This window comes from Microchirus variegatus (genome assembly GCF_963457635.1).
Source record: "Microchirus variegatus genome assembly, chromosome: 1".
Lineage (NCBI taxonomy): Eukaryota > Metazoa > Chordata > Actinopteri > Pleuronectiformes > Soleidae > Microchirus > Microchirus variegatus.
The window spans coordinates 21,641,179-21,664,963 of NC_139802.1; the positions used below are offsets into that span (position 1 = coordinate 21,641,179).

General features: G+C 40.1%; 1 protein-coding gene across 1 annotated transcript in view; it reads right to left on the reverse strand.

Annotated features, from left to right (window-relative positions):
• Positions 1–23,785, reverse strand: part of syngap1b (synaptic Ras GTPase activating protein 1b) — a gene marked incomplete at both ends in the record, with an annotated part of 183,141 nt that overhangs the window by 106,039 nt on the left and 53,317 nt on the right. Inside the window, one exon of the mRNA XM_083902073.1 lies at positions 13,068–13,173. Coding sequence (XP_083758199.1) covers positions 13,068–13,173 — 106 coding nt within the window. The remainder of the gene's footprint in view (positions 1–13,067; positions 13,174–23,785) is intronic.

A 23,785-nucleotide genomic window follows, 5' to 3' on the forward strand; every position in this document is an offset into this window, starting at 1 on the left:
CTGTGAGTGGCATACGGTGAGTGTATTTCTCATATGAGCAGAGAAAGACAGAAGAAAACGGAGCTACTGAAGAGATAAAGAGGTCTCAGAGTGTCTCAGAATAGCAGCAGAATATATGAGACCAGGGCTTATGATTTCTTACAATTGAACAATTTAGTGCCAGTGTCTTTTTTTGCAGGCTATGACTTGATTTTCATGATAAAGGATTTCACACACGGTATTCGAAGTCATTCCACACATCACTTCATCACAGGCCACAAGTTCCACAACTGAGAGCGCCACCTGGCGGCAAATGCACTGCTGTCGCTTTTAACATATTAAAGCTATGTATACCATTGTCGAATGAGTTCACGCAATTCCTGCTCTTGCTGTAAGAATCTTACCATAGCAGTGTTTTGTTTGCACGTCTGTACATCATCGGCTGGCGAGGTGGAAGAAGCACACAGTGCGAGTAAAGCGAGACAACTTCATACCAAGAAAACCCCACAAAAAATGGAATTGTATTGCTAAAAATAAACCGGGGAATGTCTACGCACCCCCAGGGAGTGATATTAGTTTCTTCCAAAAAATGACCAATATTATGGTAACTGAAACAGAGGGCCTCCTGATCTGTGGAGGTGATTTAAATATACATTTGCGGCCAAAGTTGGACTCATCTTGTGGAAAAAACGCAGGATGGGAAGTCCCTATATAAGAACGTAAACACAGTTTTTGAGGTGGGCTTAATTGATATATGGCGAGATTTTTTCCCGAACAGAAGGGATTACACTTACTACTCTGTTCCTCACTCTCTCTGTACAAGAATAGACTATTTCATAACATTTGGGAAGGATAAAGATAAAATACATACTTGTGGAATCGGGACAATAGATCTAAGTGACCATACACCAGTATAGCCTACTTATCCGTTGATTTTGACCTGCGATCCAAGAATAATACATGGAAATTGAACTGAAGTCTGCTTAATGATCCGTCTTTTCGTCAAATTAAATCAGAAATTTCTCTCTTCTTAGTGTTCAATGATACTGGAGAGGTTTCACCTCCCATGTTATGGGATACTTTGAAGGATGTTTTAAGAGGGAAAATTATAGCAATATCTTCATTTAAGAAAAAGATTAAAGAAACTAGAATGAAAACATAAATTACATTTGGCAAAGGATACACTGAGAGAAATAAGACACGTCAGGAATGAATTGTATAATTTGGCCAAAAAAGAAATCGAGATAAACGTAATGTTTCTAAAACAGAAACACTATGAAAGTGGCTCCAAATCTATGAAAGTATTGGCATGGAAACTGAAAAAAAGGATAGTGGAAAATACAATTCATAAAATCAGAGACGCGATCAAACGCGATAAAAAATAAACTAAATGAAATTCAGGAAGCTTTTGAAGTGTTTTACAAAACTTTATATTCTGAAGTTCCAGGTGGGAGTGTGGCCCAAATTGACAGCTTCCTGAATTCCCTAGAATTACCCACTCTAGATGAAAATCAAAATGAAATAATGACTGCGGATATGAAAAAGAATTAAAAGTTGCAATTGGTAGACTTAAGCAAATCGCCAGGATCTGATGGCTACAAAAATGTACAAACTCCACCCAGCTGGAAGGAGGCAATAATCTCAGCCACACCAAAAGAAGGCAAGGATAAAATGGAGTGTGGCTCATTTAGGCAAATCTCTGTTCTTTTGGTCTATTACTAACTGCCATTAGTTTAGCTTAAAAACAAAGCGAGAAGGAGAATAAAAAAATAGTGCAAGTGCTGTCCCGATTCTCAGAAAAATTAAGTTGAGGGGCAAGTTTAAGGGCTGTATCGCCCTCAATATTGAGATTTTCAGAGACCACCCTTGGGAGCGCACTACAAATTAAGTATTTTCTTTGTTAATAGAGATATAAAAATGATGAAAACCATTGTATTATCTTAGTTTAGGCCCATATTATGGATTACTGACGTCATTGTTGCGTAACATTTATTTTTATTTTACGATCTTTTGTCAATAGCCGGCCGGTGTGGGACAAGCGATCGTTTGCTATCGTTTACTTTTCAATAAGCCGTGGTGTGTGGTAACTGTCAGCTGAATATGTCCGTGGTTGTGTCATCTTATAACTAACTGACAACTTAATAACTTGACTGACAAATGGATCGTCAGTCAAGTCAGTGTGTGTTTGTATACTTATTTGTGACTTTATTTGTTATTTTAGGACCTTTTCCTGTCATAAACACTGATCTTGTCTGGACCTTTAGTCCTCAAGGAGACAAAAACCTGGTCCTAATGAGGCTGAACTTCATTTCTGAGGGACTTGTTAAGTTCATGGCTTTGATTTGAAGTGTGGTTAGGTTAAAGGTGAGGTTAGACATCAACTTAGAGGGATAATGCTTTGTGTGTGTGTGTGTGTGTGTGTGTGTGCGTGTGTGCGTGTGTGCGTGCGTGCGTGCGTGCGTGCGTGCGTGCGTGCGTGCGTGCGTGCGTGCGTGCGTGCGTGCGTGCGTGACAGGGTGTACTGGCAGGGGAGAGAAAAATAGGTCACAGTGACAGCACTGTTGTGGTAATTACTCAGAAGTCCACAGGGGGCGATGGAGCTTTAAAGGTCCCGTGTGTAACATTTAGTAGGGTTTACTGGCAGACCCTTATCCATAAGTATGTTTTGTTATAATCTGGTTCAAATATACAGTTTATGACATTCAGGCCTGCGCTTTGGACACACAAGCAGGGTCATACATAAACTGAATATGACATAATGTAAATGCCATCATCTGAGCATTCGTGAGCATTTTCACATTTTGTGACCGTACTTGACTAAACGCAGAGATTTGGCAGAGGTGGAAAAAGTACTAAAATATTGTACTCAATTAAAAGTACCAATATGTTGATGAAATATTACTCAAGTAGAAGTAAAAGTATTCATCTGAAAATTTTCTCAAGTAGAAGTAAAAAGTAGTTCATTTGAAATGTACTTTAAGTAAAAGTTACTTAGCAACTTGAGTAAATGTATTTATTTACTTTCCACCTCTGGAGATTGGAAAAAAATGCTTAGAAATTGCCACTACTACCGACCTAAGAGGACGTGTTAGACCAAGCAAGGTTTACACAAAACTCCAGAAATCATCATCATCTGGTCAGGTTTAATCTCATCAGTTGACATGGTCATTTCAAGTTAACTTCGTGACACACTGAGTTACTGGTTGTCTTAGACTGATCTCTTTGCAAGGTATGGAGGTTAGTTGACAGTGCTAGGAAGAAAGAGAGAAGACGTCAATTTCACGTAAGATGTTACTGAAGACGAGACCCAAACACAACAAAACTGAAGTGACACTTGGAGGCGAGTTATCCATGTAAAGGTAGTGTAGTGAAATCAAACATTAGTAATAACTAGCGCTGGGCACATTAACAGCGTTAACGTCGTCAACGGTATGGCACGTTTCCATGACGACTGACCAGAAAAAGACACACATGACATCATGTTTACGTGACTCCCGATTTTTAAATTTGTCTCTAAAGTAAGGAAGTCTTTCATGCCGCGGCACTGGACTCCAGGCAGCTTTTATACCGTTTAGCTGCGTTAGCTCCTTTAGTCCCGTTAGCACGCCTACAGCCGAACTGGAGCGGTCTGCTTATTAAACGAAAAGAGCAGCGCTACAAATAACCAGCGTACAGTGTACTGTGTATGTGTGCCTCTGTTTTTAAAGTTTAGCGCTACTTTAAAGACTCATTTTGTCACGATCCACACTCTCACTTTCCACAAGTTCCGTATTTTGTTCCATGCTGCTCCTTGTTTTCTCCCTCTCTTTCGCAGGAGGCTTGGTTGACCCACTTTCCCGATGACGCTGATGATTGTCGTCACCTGTGCAGCTCCTCCCCAGCTGCTTCTGATCAACGTTCAGGAGGACTCCTAAGGCGGGGCTTCGCATATCACCGGCGTCAGTTCGTTGTTTCGCCTAGCTGGTAACAATCCTCTTTACTTCGCTACGAGAAACTTGACTCCCTGAGAAATACTCACGGCATATTCTCTCCAGGTCACCACGTCTCCTGCGCCCGAGAAGATTCTGAGGCTTCAGTGTATTCCATCTCCTCCGGAATCACTTCCTCTTCCTGCCTTCTCTCTTCGTCACTTTCTCGTCAGCGAAAGACCTCCGCTGCTGCACCGAGGCTTCGTCACTGGATTCCTGTTCTCCTCCTTCACCACCTTGAGTGAGTTCGTTCCTTGGAACCCCAAACTGATGAACTGTTGCCACTGTGGAGTCGCTGACTTACCTGACTTGACGCTAACTGTCACGATCCCCTTCCTGTCCATACTTACCTACTCGCTAGTTTGCTGTAACCTCAGGCTAAATAAATACAATTATTTTACATACTTACCTTGTACAGACAGACAGGTTACAATCACGACATCAAGGTGATTTCAACAAAAACATGATCCAAAAGTGTTCCAGGAGCAAATGACACCACTGCAGCTCAAAATAACAGTCGTCTAAATCCTCTTCTTCACATGACAGATTGGAATGAGTCACAGTGCTTGTCTCAGCACTTACAACAGTGTTAAGTCTTACAGTTTGTTTTTTCTTAATTCGTGTGATTAATTGTCTTTTCTGTCTTTTAATTATAATAACATCGTTCTTTCGTCCTTTCCGTCTAGGACTGTGACACACAACGAGTTCTGAGGACCTTGCGGAGCGCGGGACGGACAGACGGACGGCGGCGTGACAAGATAGAAAGTTCAAAATGGAGGGTTAGGGATATGGTTAGCGGGTAGAAAAGTATCATTATAATGATACTGATGCTGTATTATTTATATCTGAGTCTTGAATAAATTGTATGTAGCAAAAGGAGGGCGTCAGCGTGAAGGTCACAGCGGAACAACGGCTCTGCTGAGGCTGCTTTATCACGTCGACCGCTAAGCTGAGACGGCTGAAAGGAATAAGTGAGATCTCCAAGGACGAGCCTGGGCGAAAAAGTCGAAGCGCGTTTGAAACCGAAAAACTATTGAGCCGAAGTTAACGACCAATCAGACGCGTAGGGCCATGTTTGTTTTGTTTTGTTTAAGGTTCTCTTTTTTTTTGTTGTCGTCTCCCTGCAGCAAAGTTATCCAGATAATAAGGTTTCTCTCAATAACAGAACAGAACGCAGATGAAGTCAATTTGCAGCTCGAACACGGAACATAAAAGGCCACGTTCATTAATGGGGATTATTTGGTCGTATTTTGTGGAGGTTAATGAGGGAGACAGGCGACGAAGTGAATGTATTTTCTTTTTGTTTGCCATCTGTGAATCAAACTGCATCATAAAATTCACAAATGTGTAGGGATTTACATCTCATATCACCATGGAAATTAGCTATTAACCGTCCTCCATTCATGGCCATACAGTAATACAATATAGAATTGAATATCCATTTAATAGCACAGAATAGTACTGTAAAGGATTGCACATGTATTTTCTGAGGTCTAAGAAATGAGAGGAAAAAGGCAAAACTTTACTGTCAAACACCAATATTTTAAGAAATCCTTATTTTTTTAATCAATTATTTGATTATTAATCGATGACTAAATGAACCGTCAACAATTAAAAATAAGTTTTCTGATTTTTCTGCTTCTTAAGTATAAATATTGCTCCATACAACAAAGAAAATCATTACAGCTTGATCATTTTGGTTTGTCACCATCATCATTTCCAGATTTTGGTAAACACCGATCAACAGATTATTCCATCACCATCAGATTTGGTTGAAAGACCGTAGTGATACATAGTAATGGAATAATTAGTTAAAGGTTTGTGACCCCCAAAAAACAAACATGAGAGAGATTAACGTTATTATTTTTTTGTCTAGTTAAGAGAAGTAATTTCCCTCGTTTCAATCATTAAATGTTAATTAAGCACCGCATTTGCATGAAATGCTGACGCTGCACAGTAATTATCCGGCAAAATTAATGTCTTCATTATACGTTAATTACCTCCTTGACTTCAAAATGTTTTCCGGAAACGTTAAACGAGATGCATTAGAGTGAGAGAGGGAGGGCGACATCAAGCCAATCTTCATGGCTTGATGTCGTCGTTGTGGAGAAAACCTCGAGAGTTACTGTGGGTTCAGCTGTATTCCATCTGTGTGTGTGTGTGGGTAAATGAATGTTTAAATGCTTAAAGGACCCTTGTATCGGATTTATGGGATTTATTATTAGTTGGAATTAAATATCACAATTATTAATTCTTATATTATTATCTACAGTGGAGAGTGTCGGGATGCACTGTCATGTGTTGTAACCAAACAACAACAACTATGAATAATTAATGGGGAGATTTCACATTAAAAATGTATGCAGAATAGTGGAATAACAATTGATTATGCATTGAAAAATAAACATGTTTTCAAATGAACCGCGACACACAAGAAGAAGTGTGTGGCTGGATGGAAGATCCATTTTACAATACCCTAATTACAGTTATTTACACAGCAAATACCTGGTAAATAGGTATTATGACTATGAGTGTATAAATACTCTGAATTACCCCTGAAATAATATTACTCATTAAGTTAACTCATTACTGTATAGAGCTGTAACAGTTTTAAATGGGTACTGATAACTTATTTGATATTTTATTCTGATTAATTGGACTATAAAAGGCATTATATTGCCAGGATGTTACCATATAACTTGTAATAGATTATTCCATCTTTCATAATTTACTCAGTCAAGCTGAAACTGCACTGGATTTCGGAGGTCGTGTCACCGCAGCAACCGTTTAAGTGTCACAATCACTCGCCCCACTTTGCCTTCTCCACATTTAATAACAACGTGTATAGCACGTGAAGGCGGTAAATCACCGTTAAAGATAACACAACTTAATTTTCTAAATTAAATTGTCAGATATATGCTTGAAAATGCGGGGGCTCGAGCTGACAGGCTTTAACGTGTCAATTGCGGTTAATGAAGGGCCCAAATTACATGTTATTTCATTTCAATTGCCTCAATCACGCGTCGTCTGTGTGCGTCGGTAGGCGTCGCGCGTTTAGAAACAGCTGGTTATCATCGTGTGGTGTCGTGTGGGGCCGCTAAAAAAATAAAAAAATAAACAAAACAATGAGACTTTGAGGGGAAAAAAGGCTGTGGATTTATCACTCAATCAGGAAGTGAAGCTGCTGGATTGTTCATATGCACACAAAAAAGCCCAGAAATCAATATGTAGGAACCAAAGAAGGCAACTGCAAATACTGTTAATTTGAAATAATCAAATAAATCTCAGAGTCAAGTTCATAGAGTAACTTTCTTTGCACTCATTTGATACCCAATCAAGATAAACTATATTTTTATTATTATTATATTTTTATCTGTGGGCTGAGTGGAGGAGGGAGGGAGGGAGAGTGGGGGCAGTGCAGTGGGCGTGGTCTGGCAGCTGAGTGAGGTTCTCAGTAAGAAGTTTCTCAATAACTCACAAGTGACAGCCCTGGCGTTTATAAAAGGGGGAGGAGTCTGTGCGAGCTAACCCAGCTAATGGAGCTAACTGGTGGTGTTTCTAAACACACACACAAACACTGGTTTATAGGCTGCATGTGTACATATTCAAAACTGCAAGTCCTTTTCCAGTCTCTCTTTTAAAAAAAATTATAAAAAAAAACCAAGGTCACATCTGTTCAAATGTTATGGAAACAAACAAACATCTTATTCATCTTTTTCATCTAAATATAAGCAGAGTCATGTACAGATGTGTTAGTGCCCTAAAAAATAAGCTGACTGAACTACTTTAGCAACAACAAACAGAGCAAGAAGCTTCAAACTTCACCTCACCCTTTTCCCCTACACGTACCTTGACCTTGGTTTTGTTTGGGTCCTGTGTTTCGTTTTTTTTGCCCCTGAAATGTTATAAATAGCTTCTGTGCCGCTGTGCTGCTCACTGAAGAGAACATGGCTCTAAATACAAATTAGCAGCACTCTGACTTTGCTGAAGATCCTTTTTTTAGGCCAAACACAAAGGAAAAGGATGGAAAGTTGTGATTATAATGGTATGCTATGATTCTTCTACGATGACGTCTACTTGGTCAACGTTGGGATTCGTGCGTGCAACTAATCATTGTATACTTGCCACAATTATATTCATGGATTGATGGAATAGTTTGACAGGGAAGATCAACAGTCCCCTCTTGAACAACTGTGTTTTATTGAACAAGATATAACAAGATATAAGTGAGCCTTGAGGTACATTTCATGACAGGAAGTGACAAGAATAAGGGTACACATCACCTAATTTCTTCTTTCAGGCTTTGTTCTTTCAACCAAAATGGCAAATGTAGCCACGAATGGTAGAGGCCAAAAAGGGCTCTATAGTGCCCCCTAAGGTGAAAACAGAGGCAAAATTTAGTTCTTTCTGAAAATTAAAAATTTCAAAATATATTTTTAATAGATCCTTGATCAGGGCGATGTTGACTATTATGATGGGAAATTTCAAGTCATTCTGAGATACTTTTTGTTTTTGAGAAGAAAGTGAGCTCACTGTCAAAGTGCATCAGGGCAAATTAATCTTTTCCTGAATTTCAAAAATTCATTAAAATTATTCCTTAAGACGTTTTCCAAATATTTTCAACGGATACTTGTTCAGGGCAATGCTGACTATTATGATGGTGAATTTCAAGTCATTCAAAGATTTTTTTTGCTGATGAGCTGCTGCCAGCCTGGTGCAGAATAAAATTCCTCCAAAAAATCAAGGATCCACACCATCGGGTCATGCTTATTTCCTGTCACCCCAACCTGTTGAGACAGATGGCCACAAAGCTTTGAGTCTGGTTTATTCCTGTTAAAAGAGGACTTTTTCTCTCTTCGCTGATGCCTAATAGTGGTCGTCGCCACCTGATGGCCATTCAAGAGAGACCAGGTTTTCAGATAATTCCACATTGGCTTCACTTTCTGGACCTGGAAACGACAGTCCATTTTATTATACAGTCTATGGGAGTCTCCTTCTCAGCTTCACCTGCATTTAATGACTCGACAGTCTTACTCACACTCAAGCAGTGTTGTCTGGAATCCTTTCATCAGCTCAGTGTTACGTGTCAGGGGTTTTATAAAATAGGTCACATGACTCCCTGCGGACTGCGGCCCTAAAGCAACCTCATTTGCTTTTTTTTGTTGATCTAATAATTACTAATTGCCCGGGGCTCGTTAATCTCTTTTGGCTCTTTGAAGGGGGCAACGCAGATGCTCCATAAAATGGTGTCAGTGCGTCCGCGGGCCCGTAGCAACACATACCAACATATGTGAGCGCGTTTTACTCTGCGAGGTAACGCAATATGAGGTGACACTGCCTCGTCAGCCCACTGTGTGGTCAAAGTGGACCGCGCTAATGTGTCAGTGCCTGTTTGGGGAGTTCAGACGGACCAGTCGAGTGGAGAGACTGAGGGAAATCCAGTCGGATCAGCACAACAGTTTTGGGGGCAGAGCAACGCGGAGTCAGACACCGAGGACGTCGCAAGGGAAGCCCTTAAAATAGCTGAGTGAGACAGAGAGGTGGAGGATGAGGGAAGATTGTAGAGGACCCGCGGAGACTGAGACTGGCGATACAGAGGCACAGGATCAGGGCCGTGATAATAAATCACTTTATTACTACACTGACAATCAACTATGTTCATAATCCAGTGGTTTAAGGGATTTTAAAATAACTTTACAGCTTCTGAAATGTGAATATGTTCTGGTTTCTTTGCTGCATTAAAACAAATAAATCATTCAAACTGAATCATTTTGTTTCGTGGACAAAACGAGGCAACATTTTCTGACGTTTCATTCAACAAGTCATCGATTGACCGAGAAAATAATCTACATTATTAACAATTGCTACTCTGACTATGACAACTATGTAGCTTGCCTTCACCCTTTTATTCAAACCACTATCCTTATCCCAGTATACAAGCGCTAGTAGAGAACTGATTTATGGAATTAACCTTAAAATATCTGATTCTCCAAAGCTGTAGTGCACAACTTTTGAATATGAATGAAAGTCTGTGACATTCAAACGATTGTCCAGTGAGTTCACACAATGCTGATTAAACATTCTGTGTTTTCCTCTTTAAAGCAGTGTTTTGTTCTCATGTCTGCAGGGATGTTTCCATATTTAACTTCACAACTAAACAGACGTGGATTCTAGGGAAAAAAAAGGTTCAGAAGGTTTTCACCTTCGTGTCTTCATCAAGGAGTTTAGCTTTTTCTGTCAAGCAAATCAAAAGTTGTCACAGCTACTGCTGTTAATTGCAGCATGCAGCTCCAATATGCTCTGGATGAGTGACACTATGTTGAAAGACAGCTATACAACACAGCTGTAGTAGTGACAGAAGCTCTGCCAGAAGGTAGAATCTGTGTGTCTGTGTTTTCATAATAGAAGCTGGAGCTTGAAGCTGACACAGTGTAAATTCCGTCTCTTTGTCTTTCTCCATGTTTTCTTTCGTGCTCTGGATTCTTCTTGTGTTTCCAGGTCAGGGAGGAGTGGTGTTTGTCTCCAGTACACCGTATACATTCAGTCAGACTGACACGTTTCGCATGTCTTGTTTTTGAATCTGATTTAAGTTAAACTAATGCAGTGATAAACCAAAGTGTGGGCCGTGAAAGGTCAGTAAATATTAAGGAATAAATATGACCTTTTAAATTTTCGGTATGCTACGATAAGAAAGAAAGACATGCAAATGTGTGTGTTATTTATTTTTCTTTTAATCCAATTCCATAAATGTGTTGATTAATGTTGATGGATAATCACACAAATGCTGCTTTCAAACATGACATGGAGTGATTTAAGGTTTGGGTGTAGACCTCAGAGGATTTTCATATTTCAAAGTGGGCTAGTAAGTAATAATTATACATATATCTATATATATATATCTATATATATAGATATATATATACATATATAATTATTATTATTATTATTATTATTAATAATGTTAAGTAAATGTACTGACAGATTAAGATAAAAGTAAAGAGCAACATAAAAGAAAGTAAAGTTTAAAAAGCGTAAATGGTTGTAAAAAAAAATAATTTTAAAAAACGTCTAAACTGTCGTACCACTGCACGATTTTCATTTCAAAGCACGGCGACTGACGAATCACTCAGCCTGAAATGAACGTGGCAGAAAACAAACAGCTGCCTGAAGCTCCGATCAGCTGCGATGCTCTAATCTGTGCTGCTGTGAACGGTGATAGTAGCAGCGAGAGTAAACCACGCACAGACGGCCGTTGCATAGCAACTATACTCTTATTGTAAAGGAAGCTGAGGATTATGTTGCTGAAAATCACTAATGGTCGCGGGAAGTGAAGGAAAGTTCAGGGCGTGAATGTCAGCAAACACGTTTTTTAAAAGAAAAGTTCACATTTATCTAATCCTGTCTCCGTGGTCCTTGAACTCTCACTTATTCCAGTCTTGACTTATAGTGTTGAATTATTCTTAACCACTTATTTTCAATGTCAGTAATTTTTTCTTCTTTTTTTTTTTTTTTTTTAATCAGGAGCACCAAAAATGTGACTAAGCTGAATAAACCATTTAAAATTCCATTCAAATCGAGATCAGCATTTGTCATCACGAGGTCCTCGGACAAAGACGATGAAAAACCACCGTGTTTATGCTGTGGCAAAGTTTTGTCAGTCAGATTAGATGATCCCGCTGCAGGAAGGTTAAAAATAAACTCAAATGTCCATGAAATGAACATTTATAATAAGTTTTGCTGAAACCATCCTCAGGCCTCATTTTAAAGTTCAGTGGAAGCAAAGACGAGACATCAGCAGTTTAAGTTTTGTTATATCCGCCGGGTATTATCTAAAGTGACAGTCTATTTAGCAAACAGCTACCTTTTCTTTTTTTTCCTGTTGCGATCCCCCGGCTGTAGTTTTGTGAGGAAACGGCGTCTGGGAAAAACATAAAGTTGACAGAAAACTTTTGCCCACTCTCTTGATTTGTGTGGCTCAGACTGATGAGACCTCGTCTGCGCTCCTGTATTTGCTTTTTCACACAAAACGAGCGCTGAACGCTGAAACCGCTTCCCCTCCAGGGTCTGCGCTAAAGTGACCGCTAACTTTCTCAGTGTTTACACGGGCAATTTAAAAATCTGCAAACGTCTCCTATAATATTTGCTGTCGGGGGGGGGGGGGGGGGGGGGTCTCTCTATCAAAACATGAACAAAAGACCTCGTGTTAGCGTAACTGTTAGCACTAAAAAGTGCAGAATTAGCATTGCTGTTTCAAGCCTCTAACCAAGTGGGATCATGTGAATTGTTGTCTCCTCACCGCCAGGAAAGCTTTGGTGTCGGAATGCAAACATCTCATGTTTCAGAGAATCAGGGTTAGCTTCTTTAAGGAATACTTCACCGATTAGCATTTAGCTTTGTAACACTAGAATAGGGGTAGAATTTTTGAAAATTTGTGCCTCTCAACCTCAGTTTCCCCTATTGAGAAATATCATCATTCTTTTTTGTATGTGCCCACCAGTGACACTTGGTCCTGCTCGCTAAACTGTTAGCTAAACTGTTAGCAAACGCAAACACTGTTTACATTCTGGGAATGAGTTCCCGCCTAAACTAAAAAAGTGAAGAATTAGCATTGCGGTTTCAAGCCTCGAACCAAGTGACCAAGTGTCACTGGTGGGCACGTACCAAAAAAGATATTTCTCGACTCGAAATGCAATTTTTTTCAAAAATGCTACCGCTATTCTAGTAAGACAAACCTAAATGCAAATCTAAAGTTCTCGTTCAACATTACTTTTTTTAATCCTATACTAGACACGCCCGTTACATATATATACAAATAAAATTGAATTAACTTTATGTCTTGGTGATCTTCTGAGAGTAATTGTTGAGTTACCAATGCTAATGCAGTGCTCGCGAATCCTTGTGAAATCCAACGCTCTTTGTGATCAAGCATTGTGTGTTCCTGTGCTCAGGAGGTGTGGCTTCGGAGGGAAGTCAATATTTTAAAGTTACATATTCTGATTTCAAGATACTTATTTTGGATTTGGCGCCAATTGATTTCAGTTCAAAATACACATTTGTGACCGTTGTTAGGACACATCACCAAAGTGTTAAAGTGTGATTTTAAACGTTCTGTGCGCTCACCCATCTCGGGATGATGCCGTCCCTCAACAGGAACGCTGACTGTCCGCCGCAGTAGCTTGTTCCTGTGAGACTCTGAGCGCCTTTCGCGCATCAGCAAAGGGTGTACCTGCAACACACACACACACACAGAGAGAGAGAGAGAGTAACAGGTCAGTACACACAAATATTGATATTGATATTGATAATATTGACACACTGATGTATCCTGTATTTTTTTTTATAGTTGAATGTCTACTTTTAGAAGCCGAGTGAATAGAAAATAATTTACTAAATATATTTCAAAACAGTGATTCCTTTTATTGAAGATGTACATGTATATGTTTTAAATAACATGCATAAAATAACATTTTTAAAGAATAACATCTAATGGGAATTATGCTGTGTTTCAAAGTGCAACTAACACTTCATATTATTTTGAGTTGGTTAACAAATCATTTCCAATAGATGTTTGATAAATTATTTAAAAATTGAATTTCATGCATGTTATTGAAAACGTATAATAATATCTTAAATAAAAGTTTGGGTAATTTCTTTGGGAAACCCCAAAACATTTCAAGCGACCCTTCTGTGGGTCCTGACCCAGTCTTTGGGACTCACTGCATTAACCAATTAAACATTAAGTCACAACTTTGTATGCAAATTTGCTCTTGATTAGATTTGGGTCACAATCATTGTCACAATCACAAAAAAAGATACTGGGTCGGATGATGGAAAGTTTGGGATAAGCCAGACTTTGAAAACTTTCACATCATCCACTGCAGTCCATGAACCAATGTAAAAGAACTGGGGGGGGGGAGGGGACTTGTTAGAAAAAACAACAACTACATAGATAGATATGAAATTGAAAATATCAAGTGTTTTCCACAAGTCCCATTGTCCCTAAATTCATAAAAATAATAACCTTAGGGAAAGTGAATGTGTGGATGTGCTGCACTAATCAGACACCAGGTCCTTTTGAAACATCACAGTTAAAATACGGTGTACACTATATACTATACTATATATATATATTTAAATATATATATATATATATATATATATATATATATATATATATATGTATATATACACACATATATATATACATATTTACACACATATATATATATACATATACACATATATATATAAGCACTATACATCTTACGTTAGGTGTCATTTTAAAACTGTGACGTACACAAACCAACGTCTGAGATCTGTTTATGAAAACAAAGAATCAAATATCATTATCACCCAACGATAATTCTGCTCAACACATATTTAGGGTGAATTCCAATTCCTTGCTTAACCCTCAATCTCAAAAATGTGTGCTCCCTCTAGTGCAAGTGCTGTTCCAATTCTCAGAAAAATTAAGTTGAGGGCCAAGTTTAAGGGCTGTATCGCCCTCAATATTGAGATTTTCAGAGTCCACCCTTGGGAGCAAGGGCTACCCAGAATGCATTGCGTGTTTTGACATAACAAAGATGGTGCCGAAAGCAGCGACGCGAGTGCGATACAAATTAAAGGGATACTTCACCGATTTGAATGTGGCTTTGTATTGCTAGAATAGCAGTAGTATTTTTTAGAAAATGTGCTTCCCTCCCTCAGTTTTTCCCTAAAAAAATCAGTTTTCCCTTATCCAAATGTGCCCTACCGTGAGTCAAATGACGCGTTTTGCATCACAGTAGGGCAAATTTTGAAATGGAAAACAACTTTTTACAAAGTGAAAAACTGAGGGAGGGAAGCACATTTTCTAAAAAATACTACTGCTATTCTAGCAATACAAAGCCACATTCAAATCGGTTCTTTGTTAATAGAGATATAAAAATGATGAAAACCATTGTATTATCTTAGTTTAGGCCCATATTATGGATTACTGACGTCATTGTTGCGTAACATTTATTTTTATTTTACGATCTTTTGTCAATAGCCGGCCGGTGTGGGACAAGCGATCGTTTGCTATCGTTAACCCTTTTCAATAAGTCGTGGTGTGTGGTAACTGTCAGCTGAATATGTCCGTGGTTGTGGTATTTGTATGAGTATCATCTTATAACTAACTGACAACCTAATAACTTGACTGACAAACGGACCGTAATAAATAATTGTGACGTAAATGTGTTCTTCTTCTTCTTTTTTGGAGTTGACAGACTGGACGCAGCTTTCGCGTTATTCTGCCCCCTACAGTCTGAAGACGTATCTGCATTTAAGGGGTGTCCCATTTCTAAGTGACAAAATAACCCTCAACACTTGGTTTTGAGGGCCAGTTAAGATTAAGGGTTGAGCTTGAGGGTTAAGATTGAGGGTTAAGATAGGAATTGGAATTGGCCCTTGGTCTCATATCACAAACTTCACACTACTCCTCGACCCTTCGACTCAGCAAATTATCTCAGATGAACCCACTGTGGCACCAGAGGAAAACACATACACATCCACCTCTTTTAAAGAAATGTTACACACACACACACACAAAAGAATGCTGTAGTATATATTCCAGGCCTGTTTGTGGCGCTATAATGCCGTACAAACTCAAAACATAAGAAGAAGTAGATGGCGAAGAACAGGGAACGCAAGAGGAAGAGAAAGAGCTGTTGATAAAAAGCAAACACAAACGTTAACTAGCGGTGGTGTTTGTGAGATCGGATTAACATCTTCCACCAGTCATCCAAACGTCCTCTTCATCACTACGAGAAAAAAGAGGGATGCTATCATATTATATGACGAACGGCTAAAACAGCTGCTGCCTGTTTTGACGCTCTCTCCTGTGACGCTGTTGTTTTTCAATGTAGCACAAAGAAGAAAATGTATGTACAGCATCTACTGGTTCTGTACATCTGCTACAACAAAAGAGACTTGACGACCTTTGGAGTTTTGCGTAACAGTAAAAAAAAAGAAGGAAATACCTTGCACAGCCAAAAATAAGCCACTCTGTTATGACTTTACTTAGATTTATTCACGGGTGAACGGCTTTGCTTTTGCTGCGGGGAAAGCGCATCGTTCGCTCGTTCACTCATGAATGAATATAAATAAAAGTCGTTGAGTGTGGTGCAGTGATTTTTTATTCTTATTCCGTGTACATACATATATAAATATATATACATATATATATCTACATCTATGTATATATATAGAGAGAGAGACATAGATGTATATATAATATGCGGAATAAGAATGAAAAATCCAGTATCGTGCATTTAGTCCTGGGCCATTAACGTATGACGCATTTCCATGACGACTGACCAGAAAAAGACGCATGCGACGCCATGTTTACGTAAATCCTGATTGTTAAAATGAGTCTCTAAAGTAGCGCACCAGGGTCCAGGCACCATTTACCAGCTAGCTACATTAGCTGCGTTAGCTCCTTTAGCATCGTTAGCGTGCCTACAGTCGACCTGGAGCGTCGTCTGTTTATTAAACGAAAAGAGCAGCACTACAAATAACCAGTGTACCTGTGTACTGCGTATGAGTGCCTCTGTTTTTAAAGTTTAGCGTTAAGTTAGAGACTCGTGGGGAGTCGCATTAACATGACGTAACGGCACGTCTTTTTCCGGTCAGTCGTCATGGAAACAGGGCATGTGTTAACGCCGTTAATGTGCCCAGCACTAGTGAAAATCTACATTGTTAAAGTTGTAAAAGAGGTGAGATAGGAAGAGATAATCCTTTCATAATCCCACAAGGATATTTGCTATGAGCAGGAGCCACAACATCGAGTTCCAACCAACCCTGAGCATACTTTATCTTCCAGTCGTGATGTTTACTTACTAGAATATCTGAAAAAAAAAACAATTGCTTAACTTGAGAAATGAATAAATTCTGCAGGTCTGAGAGTGAGAGGTCGAGGCTGTGACAGAAGTGACAGAACTGCTTCACAAGCCTCGTCACCTTTAGATATCAGGTTGTGGAGCACAAAGAGTTTTTTCCCTTCTGTCCATTTCTGTCGCTCCAGACATAACCTCAAGACATCTATGTGATGGAGAATAGTGCTGGATCAGCATCGTCGATCCTGACTCTGTGTGTGTGTGTGTCCCTTTGAGACCCGTGGTCTGACACAAATGTAAACTGTTGGCACATGAAAAGATGGTGGTGTGAACACAGAGACAGACACAGAGTCGCTGGTGGTATTAAACTGCAGCGAGCGCGTCAGGACAGCGCGGCCTCAGGGGCTTTGGAGCAAAGCCAACGACAGTGAAGGACGCCGGGCAGGTCACACCGAGCCATATGTACCACAAGACAACGGCACGAGTGTGTGTGTGTGTGTGTGTGTGTGTGTGTGTGTGTGTGTGTGTGTGTGTGTGTGTGTGCCAACATCTGTGAGTGTGTGTGCAAAAACAACTATTTTGTGTGTGTGTGTGTTTGTGCATCGCCATATAAAAGTTTCATGCAAACACTGCTCCACATCAAGTGACTAATATTGTCCACGACCACTCTACAAGATTAGGCACATGAACACACACACACACACACACACAGGTTTGTACAGCTGTTCTTCTTCAGACTCTGCACTGGCTTCCATTCATTTGGAAAAGCCTAAACCACAGTGTTAACCCTTAAGCTAACCACAATCCAAACCTTAGCTCTAAACTCAACCAGTTCCTCAGAAATGAAGTTCTGCCTCATTAGGACCAGGTTTTGGTCTCCCTGAGGACTTACTTGGTCCTGACAAGTGTTTATGCCAGAAGAAAGGTCCTAACCCTTTAACACCGAGCGTATCACATACTTTGCATTAAATTCCGCCGGCGGTTTGTGAAAGCTGAGAAGTTGCACGTCAACGCCATCGCGTGGTTATTACGGTAATTTCACTCATACTGTTGTAGGAAGCCAGAGAATCAGCTTCTTTCTCGCTAGAGAGGGTTAAAGTGGGAAAACAGATGTGGAAACGTAGTTTCCATTATTTGGCCTGTTTTGAGACATTGAGAAATTGTTTAAATTTTGAATGTTTTTGTCTTCATTATAAATTGTTAGCATAAAGTAAATTAACAATAACTGCCAGATATTGAACAAATGGGCAAAAATAATTTACTCACAGGACATTTTATGGTTAAAATAAGCAAAAAAACATTTTGAGGATTAGGTCTTAAAGGTCCTAAAGAGGTCACAAATACAAGTATAGTACAGGAGTCTTGGTGAGGACACTCACTTCCACTTAGCACCTTAGCCTATCACAACTCAATGCCTCATCTAAACCCTTAACCTAAAACAACCCTAACTTAACTCTCAAAGACCCTTAAAAGTTGTGAGGATCAACCAAAAAGGTCCTCAAATACACAGGTTTCAATCAAAAATTGTCCTCACAACCCATGACTACACACAAACACACACACACACACACATAAATGCTCTGCATCTCTGCTGCGATAATCTTGTTAGCACACACAGCACCAGTCTCTTTATCCGACTTAATCAGGGACAAGCGCCGTAAATCATGGACGGGTGTATGTGATTACTCGTGCGACCCGAGTGAACAAAACTGTGCAGAAATTGTGCCGCTTTCCTGGGACCGACGTACGGTATTGCTCCTTGAGATGAAATTACGGCTTTATTAAGCAGCAGCATCCATTCTTTTACGAGTCCACCATGTGAACGCAACAACACAGTGTGTTCATTTACAGAGCTCCTCTTTTCGCTGCTGCAATCACACGAGGTTTTATCATTATTCTTAATGAAATTATTTCATATGTTTTGCTCCGTCTCTCAGTCGCGTTGTGGTACAATATATTGTTTGCTAGTACAATTAAAGAAAGAAAAGATAACCCTGTGAAGAGCCTGCACCATAAAGTTGTAAAATTGTGTCCTCACGGTCGGAACTCATGAAAGGACACATAAACAAAATAAAACAGAACCACAGAAGAGCAGCTGCTGTTTCTTCCATTTTAAGCTGATCCGCTAAGCTAATAATGGACTGTGGGAGGAAGCCGGAGCAAGAGCGCTAACCGCGTGGCCCGCTCTGAATACGTCATCCAGATAATCCATCTAACTGGTTGTAGCTTCCATCCGCGTCGTGTACAGAGAAAATTTGGTCTTCGCCCGTTTGGTTACGCCTCTTCAAAGTGGGAGGCGACTACACACTAGGAGTGGGAGTCGTGATACGCGGAACATGGGTCCACGATTCCAATAAGATCACAATAATACCAGCGATTCTGTGATAGTCAATATATAGCCTATTGTGAGTAGTGCTGGGCACGTTAAAGTGCATCAACGTTAACGCATGTCGCGTTTCCATGACGACTGACCAGAAAAAGATGCATGTGATGTCATGTTTACGTGACTCCCGATTTTTTAAAATGAGTTTCTGAAGTAACGCACTTTTTCGTGCCGTGGCACCGGAGTCCAGGCACCGTATACCAGTTAGCTGCGTTAGCTCCTTTAGCGCCGTTAGCACGCTGACAGTCAAAATGGAGCGGTCTGTTTATTGAACGAAAAGAGCAGTGCTACAAATAACCAGCGTACCTGTGTACTGCGTATGTGTGCCTCTGTTCTTAAAGTTTAGCGTTACTTTAGAGACTCATTTTAACAATCGGGAGTCTCGTAAAAACATGACGTCACGTCCATCTTTATCCGTTCAGCCGTCATGGAAACGCGCTGTGTGTTGACGTTGCCTAGCACTAATGAAAAGTTAAGTTTCTCTATTCAAACATAGAGAACAAAGTGAAGCCTATATGTACTGAATCTATCACCATTATCCCGCTGTAAACTCCCTCTCTTCTTAGGACCAGATAAATTTCACCCAAGTTTCCATCCTTATTCATTTGAGCATAGCGCCGCTGTGAGGTGAAATGAAGCAGCAACACCCGGTGACCGTACGAGGAAGGACGACGCTATATCACCAAATTTTAGACATTTTGACCTAACCCACAGACGACACACCCTGTCCAGACTCGTAATAACCCGTCTCTGCTGCTGTCTGGGTTACAAAAAACATAGACACAGAGCCTTTCTTGGAGTAAAATAAGACACCACAGAGACACCAAACTTCAGTTCCGAATCTATGCTCTTTATTTCACCCTGTTAAATCCAAGTCCTGACACAGAGCACAGAGCTTTTCTTTAATTCTCTCTGCCAGATCAAAGCAGCAGAGTGTGGACAAACAGTCTCTTCTACCTAATTGAAAATGCTTTAGTGCCAATGAGTGACACTAAACCCGAATTAAGCTCCCATTCCACCAACTCTCCATTGATCAGGAGCACAAATAAAGTCCCGGCTGCACACTGTGGCTGTTATTGCGACAATGGCGCTTTATAGTCTTTCTAAATATACGCGATGAGCAAAGTGGTTTCGCCATTTGCGTCTGAGCTACGGCATGGGATGAGCGATGGCTAATGGTGTTGCAGTTATTGAGGGAGATTTTCTGCAGGGTTATATAGTGATGCTTTTACTGCTGCCATCACATTTTTTCTGCTGTTGCCATGGAATCCAGAGGAGACAAATAGGTTCCATTCACGATTTTTTTCCTCCAGCATTTTTCAGAGTTGAGAGGAAAAAAGCTTCAGATTTAGATTCACACCTTAAACTCTAACTTTTTTTTTTGTGTGCAGGATTGAAAATAAGTAGATCTGAGGGCTACACCACATGCTCCAATGCGGTAAATGGCCTTAATTACATCAACGTGAACAGGGACAAATCCTGCACTGCAATTCATCACTGACAAATTGAGTCACGCAAAGAGACTCCTCGGACAACTGAAGGCTATATTTACCCCACACATGGGGGTGGGGGTGGGGGGGGGGTTGTTGGTACAGCTGGAGATGTGACATAACACCAGCTCTGGGGTTTTCGCCATGAGTGGGCACAGGAGGGAAAGTAACTATTTCACTTGGTACACAATAAACTGCTGAAATAAACGTCTTTAAAAGGCCAAGCATGGTGCTGCCTGGAATTCATCACATCCATCAAGGCCCACCAGTGTCTTGGTGAAGGTAAGCCAACCAGTACTTTGAGTCTTACCTTTTCTCTGGCACCATTTTGTTATTGGAATATATTTATATATATTGTTATTTGGAAACAATAGAAGTTGAGATATTTGGATTAGAGGCTGGAGCTGGAGAAGAAGCGAGGGCTGGAACTCACAGAAGTCGTATTCACACTTAATAATCTCCGCCAGACTCAGTTCAACCGGGGATTGAAACAGGTCCGAGTTTGCCTTCAGACTTTCATACTTCAGTGAAACTTTAACTGAAGGTTTTGAAAAAACGTATTCCCCTCCTCACCTGAGGTGGCGCTGCATCGAGAATTACTTGAAGGAGAAGACAAGACAAACGACGAACAAGAAAACTCGCTGATCTGTTGTTTTAATGCAAGACAACTTCTGTTTCCTCCACGTCAGAGCAAAACATACGACACAGATATGTTTTGGTTGTGTTTACCCACAATGCCCTGCGTTGTAGTTCACTTCCTGCATTTTGTTCACTTGAAACCGAGACCTATGTTTTAGACGGACCAGCGTTCGGCTGCGAGTAAAATCAAACTTGAAATCACATATCTAGATAATTCAGTTCAAAATTAGATTACTCCTGCATGTACACGATTAAAGGGACTGGAGTCAGACTTTGGACTATTCTATTCTATTCTATTCTTGCCAGAGAAGAACAAACAAACAAAAAAAACTTTTGATTTCCATGCGTGGGCAGCTGAAGGAACTGAAATGTCCTAAAGTTCAAGGATGGGCAAAGAACTGTTGAAGGTCAACAGGAAACCTATGGAGGCGGAGTGGAGACATCCACTGCCACGCCCTAATTCATACAGTACTTTAGCCTCTATTTGACTGAGTTTCCAAAATGGACATTGTGAAGTGTTGAGAAAGACTTGAAACTATTGTGACAGAGACCATGAAGGTGAGAAGTTCTTATTTATTTCAAAGACTTCTTTTCACCACCAGTGGCCATTCAAGGATTGCAGATGGTCTCAGACACTTCTGCATTGGCTTCATTTTTCCAGAACCAAGCGACGACATCTGTATATTACAAATAGACACAATCTCTGGGTCTGGAATATGAAGCCAATAGGGAAGTGCTTTCGTTATGAGTTACTATGTCATTTAGATTTAGACTTTTTGGACTGAATTGATAAATAATTTATTGATTATTTGATTATGAAACTAATAATAATAACATGAAGGCCACTGTAGTTCCCTGACTTGGCTGAGATACTCCTCCTCTTGCAGTCTCCTGATATTTTCACTAATTCTTGCACTTCACAATTAAACTCAACTTGTCAAAAGAGGCTGGTGATCGTTGCAGGTTGGCAGAGAGGAAGAGGAGGAGGAGGGGGAGACAGAGGGGATGGCAGTGCCATTGATCAGGGAAAGGAGGAGGGTGTTTTTGTTCGACTTGGCAGGTTGAGTTGAGCGATGCTGCAGGCCATATGTCAGGACTGCTTCCTCAAGCCCAGCGGTGTGAAGCAGAGGAATATGGTGTGTGTGTGTGTGTGTGTGTGTGTGTGTGTGTGTGTGTGTGTGTGTGTGTATTTGTAGCCTCTTGAGGACCTCTTTCTGACATAAACACGGACCTTGTCAGGTCTATTAAGTCCTCAAGGAGACCAAAACCTGCTCCCAATGAGGCAGAATCTCATTTCTGAGGAACTTTTCTGGCTAAGATTTGAATTGTAGCAAGTGTTTACGTGACTCCCGGTTGTTAAAGTGAGTCTCTAACGCTAAGTAATGCTAAACTAAAAACAGAGGCACACATACGCAGTACACAGGTTTGCTGGTTATTTGTAGCGCTGCTCTTTTCCTTTAATAAACAGACCACTCCAGTTCGACTGTAGGCGGCGCTAACGGAGCTAACAGAGCTAACTGGTAAGCGGTGTCTGGACTCCGGTGCCACGTCTATTTCCGGTCAGTCGTCATGGAAACGCGCCATGCCATTAACGTTAACGCCCTTAAAACGTGCCCAGGACTGTTATCAACCAAATGAATGGAAGTGTCCTGAAAAGAATAGCTGCACAAACCTGTGTGTGTGTAAAATGTGCTGCAATCCATTATATGTTAACAGGGCAGTAACTTACTATGCTTGGGGTCTAATGTTGGCACGCACACACACACACACACACACACACACACACACAAAGAGAGAGTCCCGAGCATCATGATAATTGTCTGCGTTTGCCAAAAATCCATTTTGTCCTTCAGACCATTGGTGACGTCCTTTTAGGGAAAGATGTTCCTCCTCCTCCTCTTCCTCCTAAACCACAGTTGTTTTCATGAACAGGAAAGTAGCAGCTGCTCATTTCAAGTGCTTATTTATTGCATTATTAAAGGGCACTTATATCTAAATATATAAACATATTCATTTGCAGTCATCTTCACCTTGTTCCATTTATTCTTGGGAGGTTCCAATTACTTTCATAACACATAAAAGTCGCAGCCATGCTTTAAAAAATGGAGTAATATCATATAGCTGGCCAATATTCACCTTGTCATTGGCATTAGATGATATTCACCTTAATAAAAGGCTCAAAATGGCTCTTAAACCATTTACTTATGATTGAATATGTTGCATTAAAGGCTATTTCATTAAATATAATTTGTGATTATTTAAAAATGTTGTACAAAAACAAAAATATAATTTAAAAATGTCCTTGTGCATTTACTACAAAATAGCATTTAAAAAAATGTAGAGTTCAGGTTTTCTCTTGAAGCTGACCAGGAAAAAAAACAATATAGTGAATGGGCACAAGGGGGCGACTCCTGTGGTTACACATATATAAAAAAAAGACCTTTAACTCCTTAGCAACATTTTTAATGATGT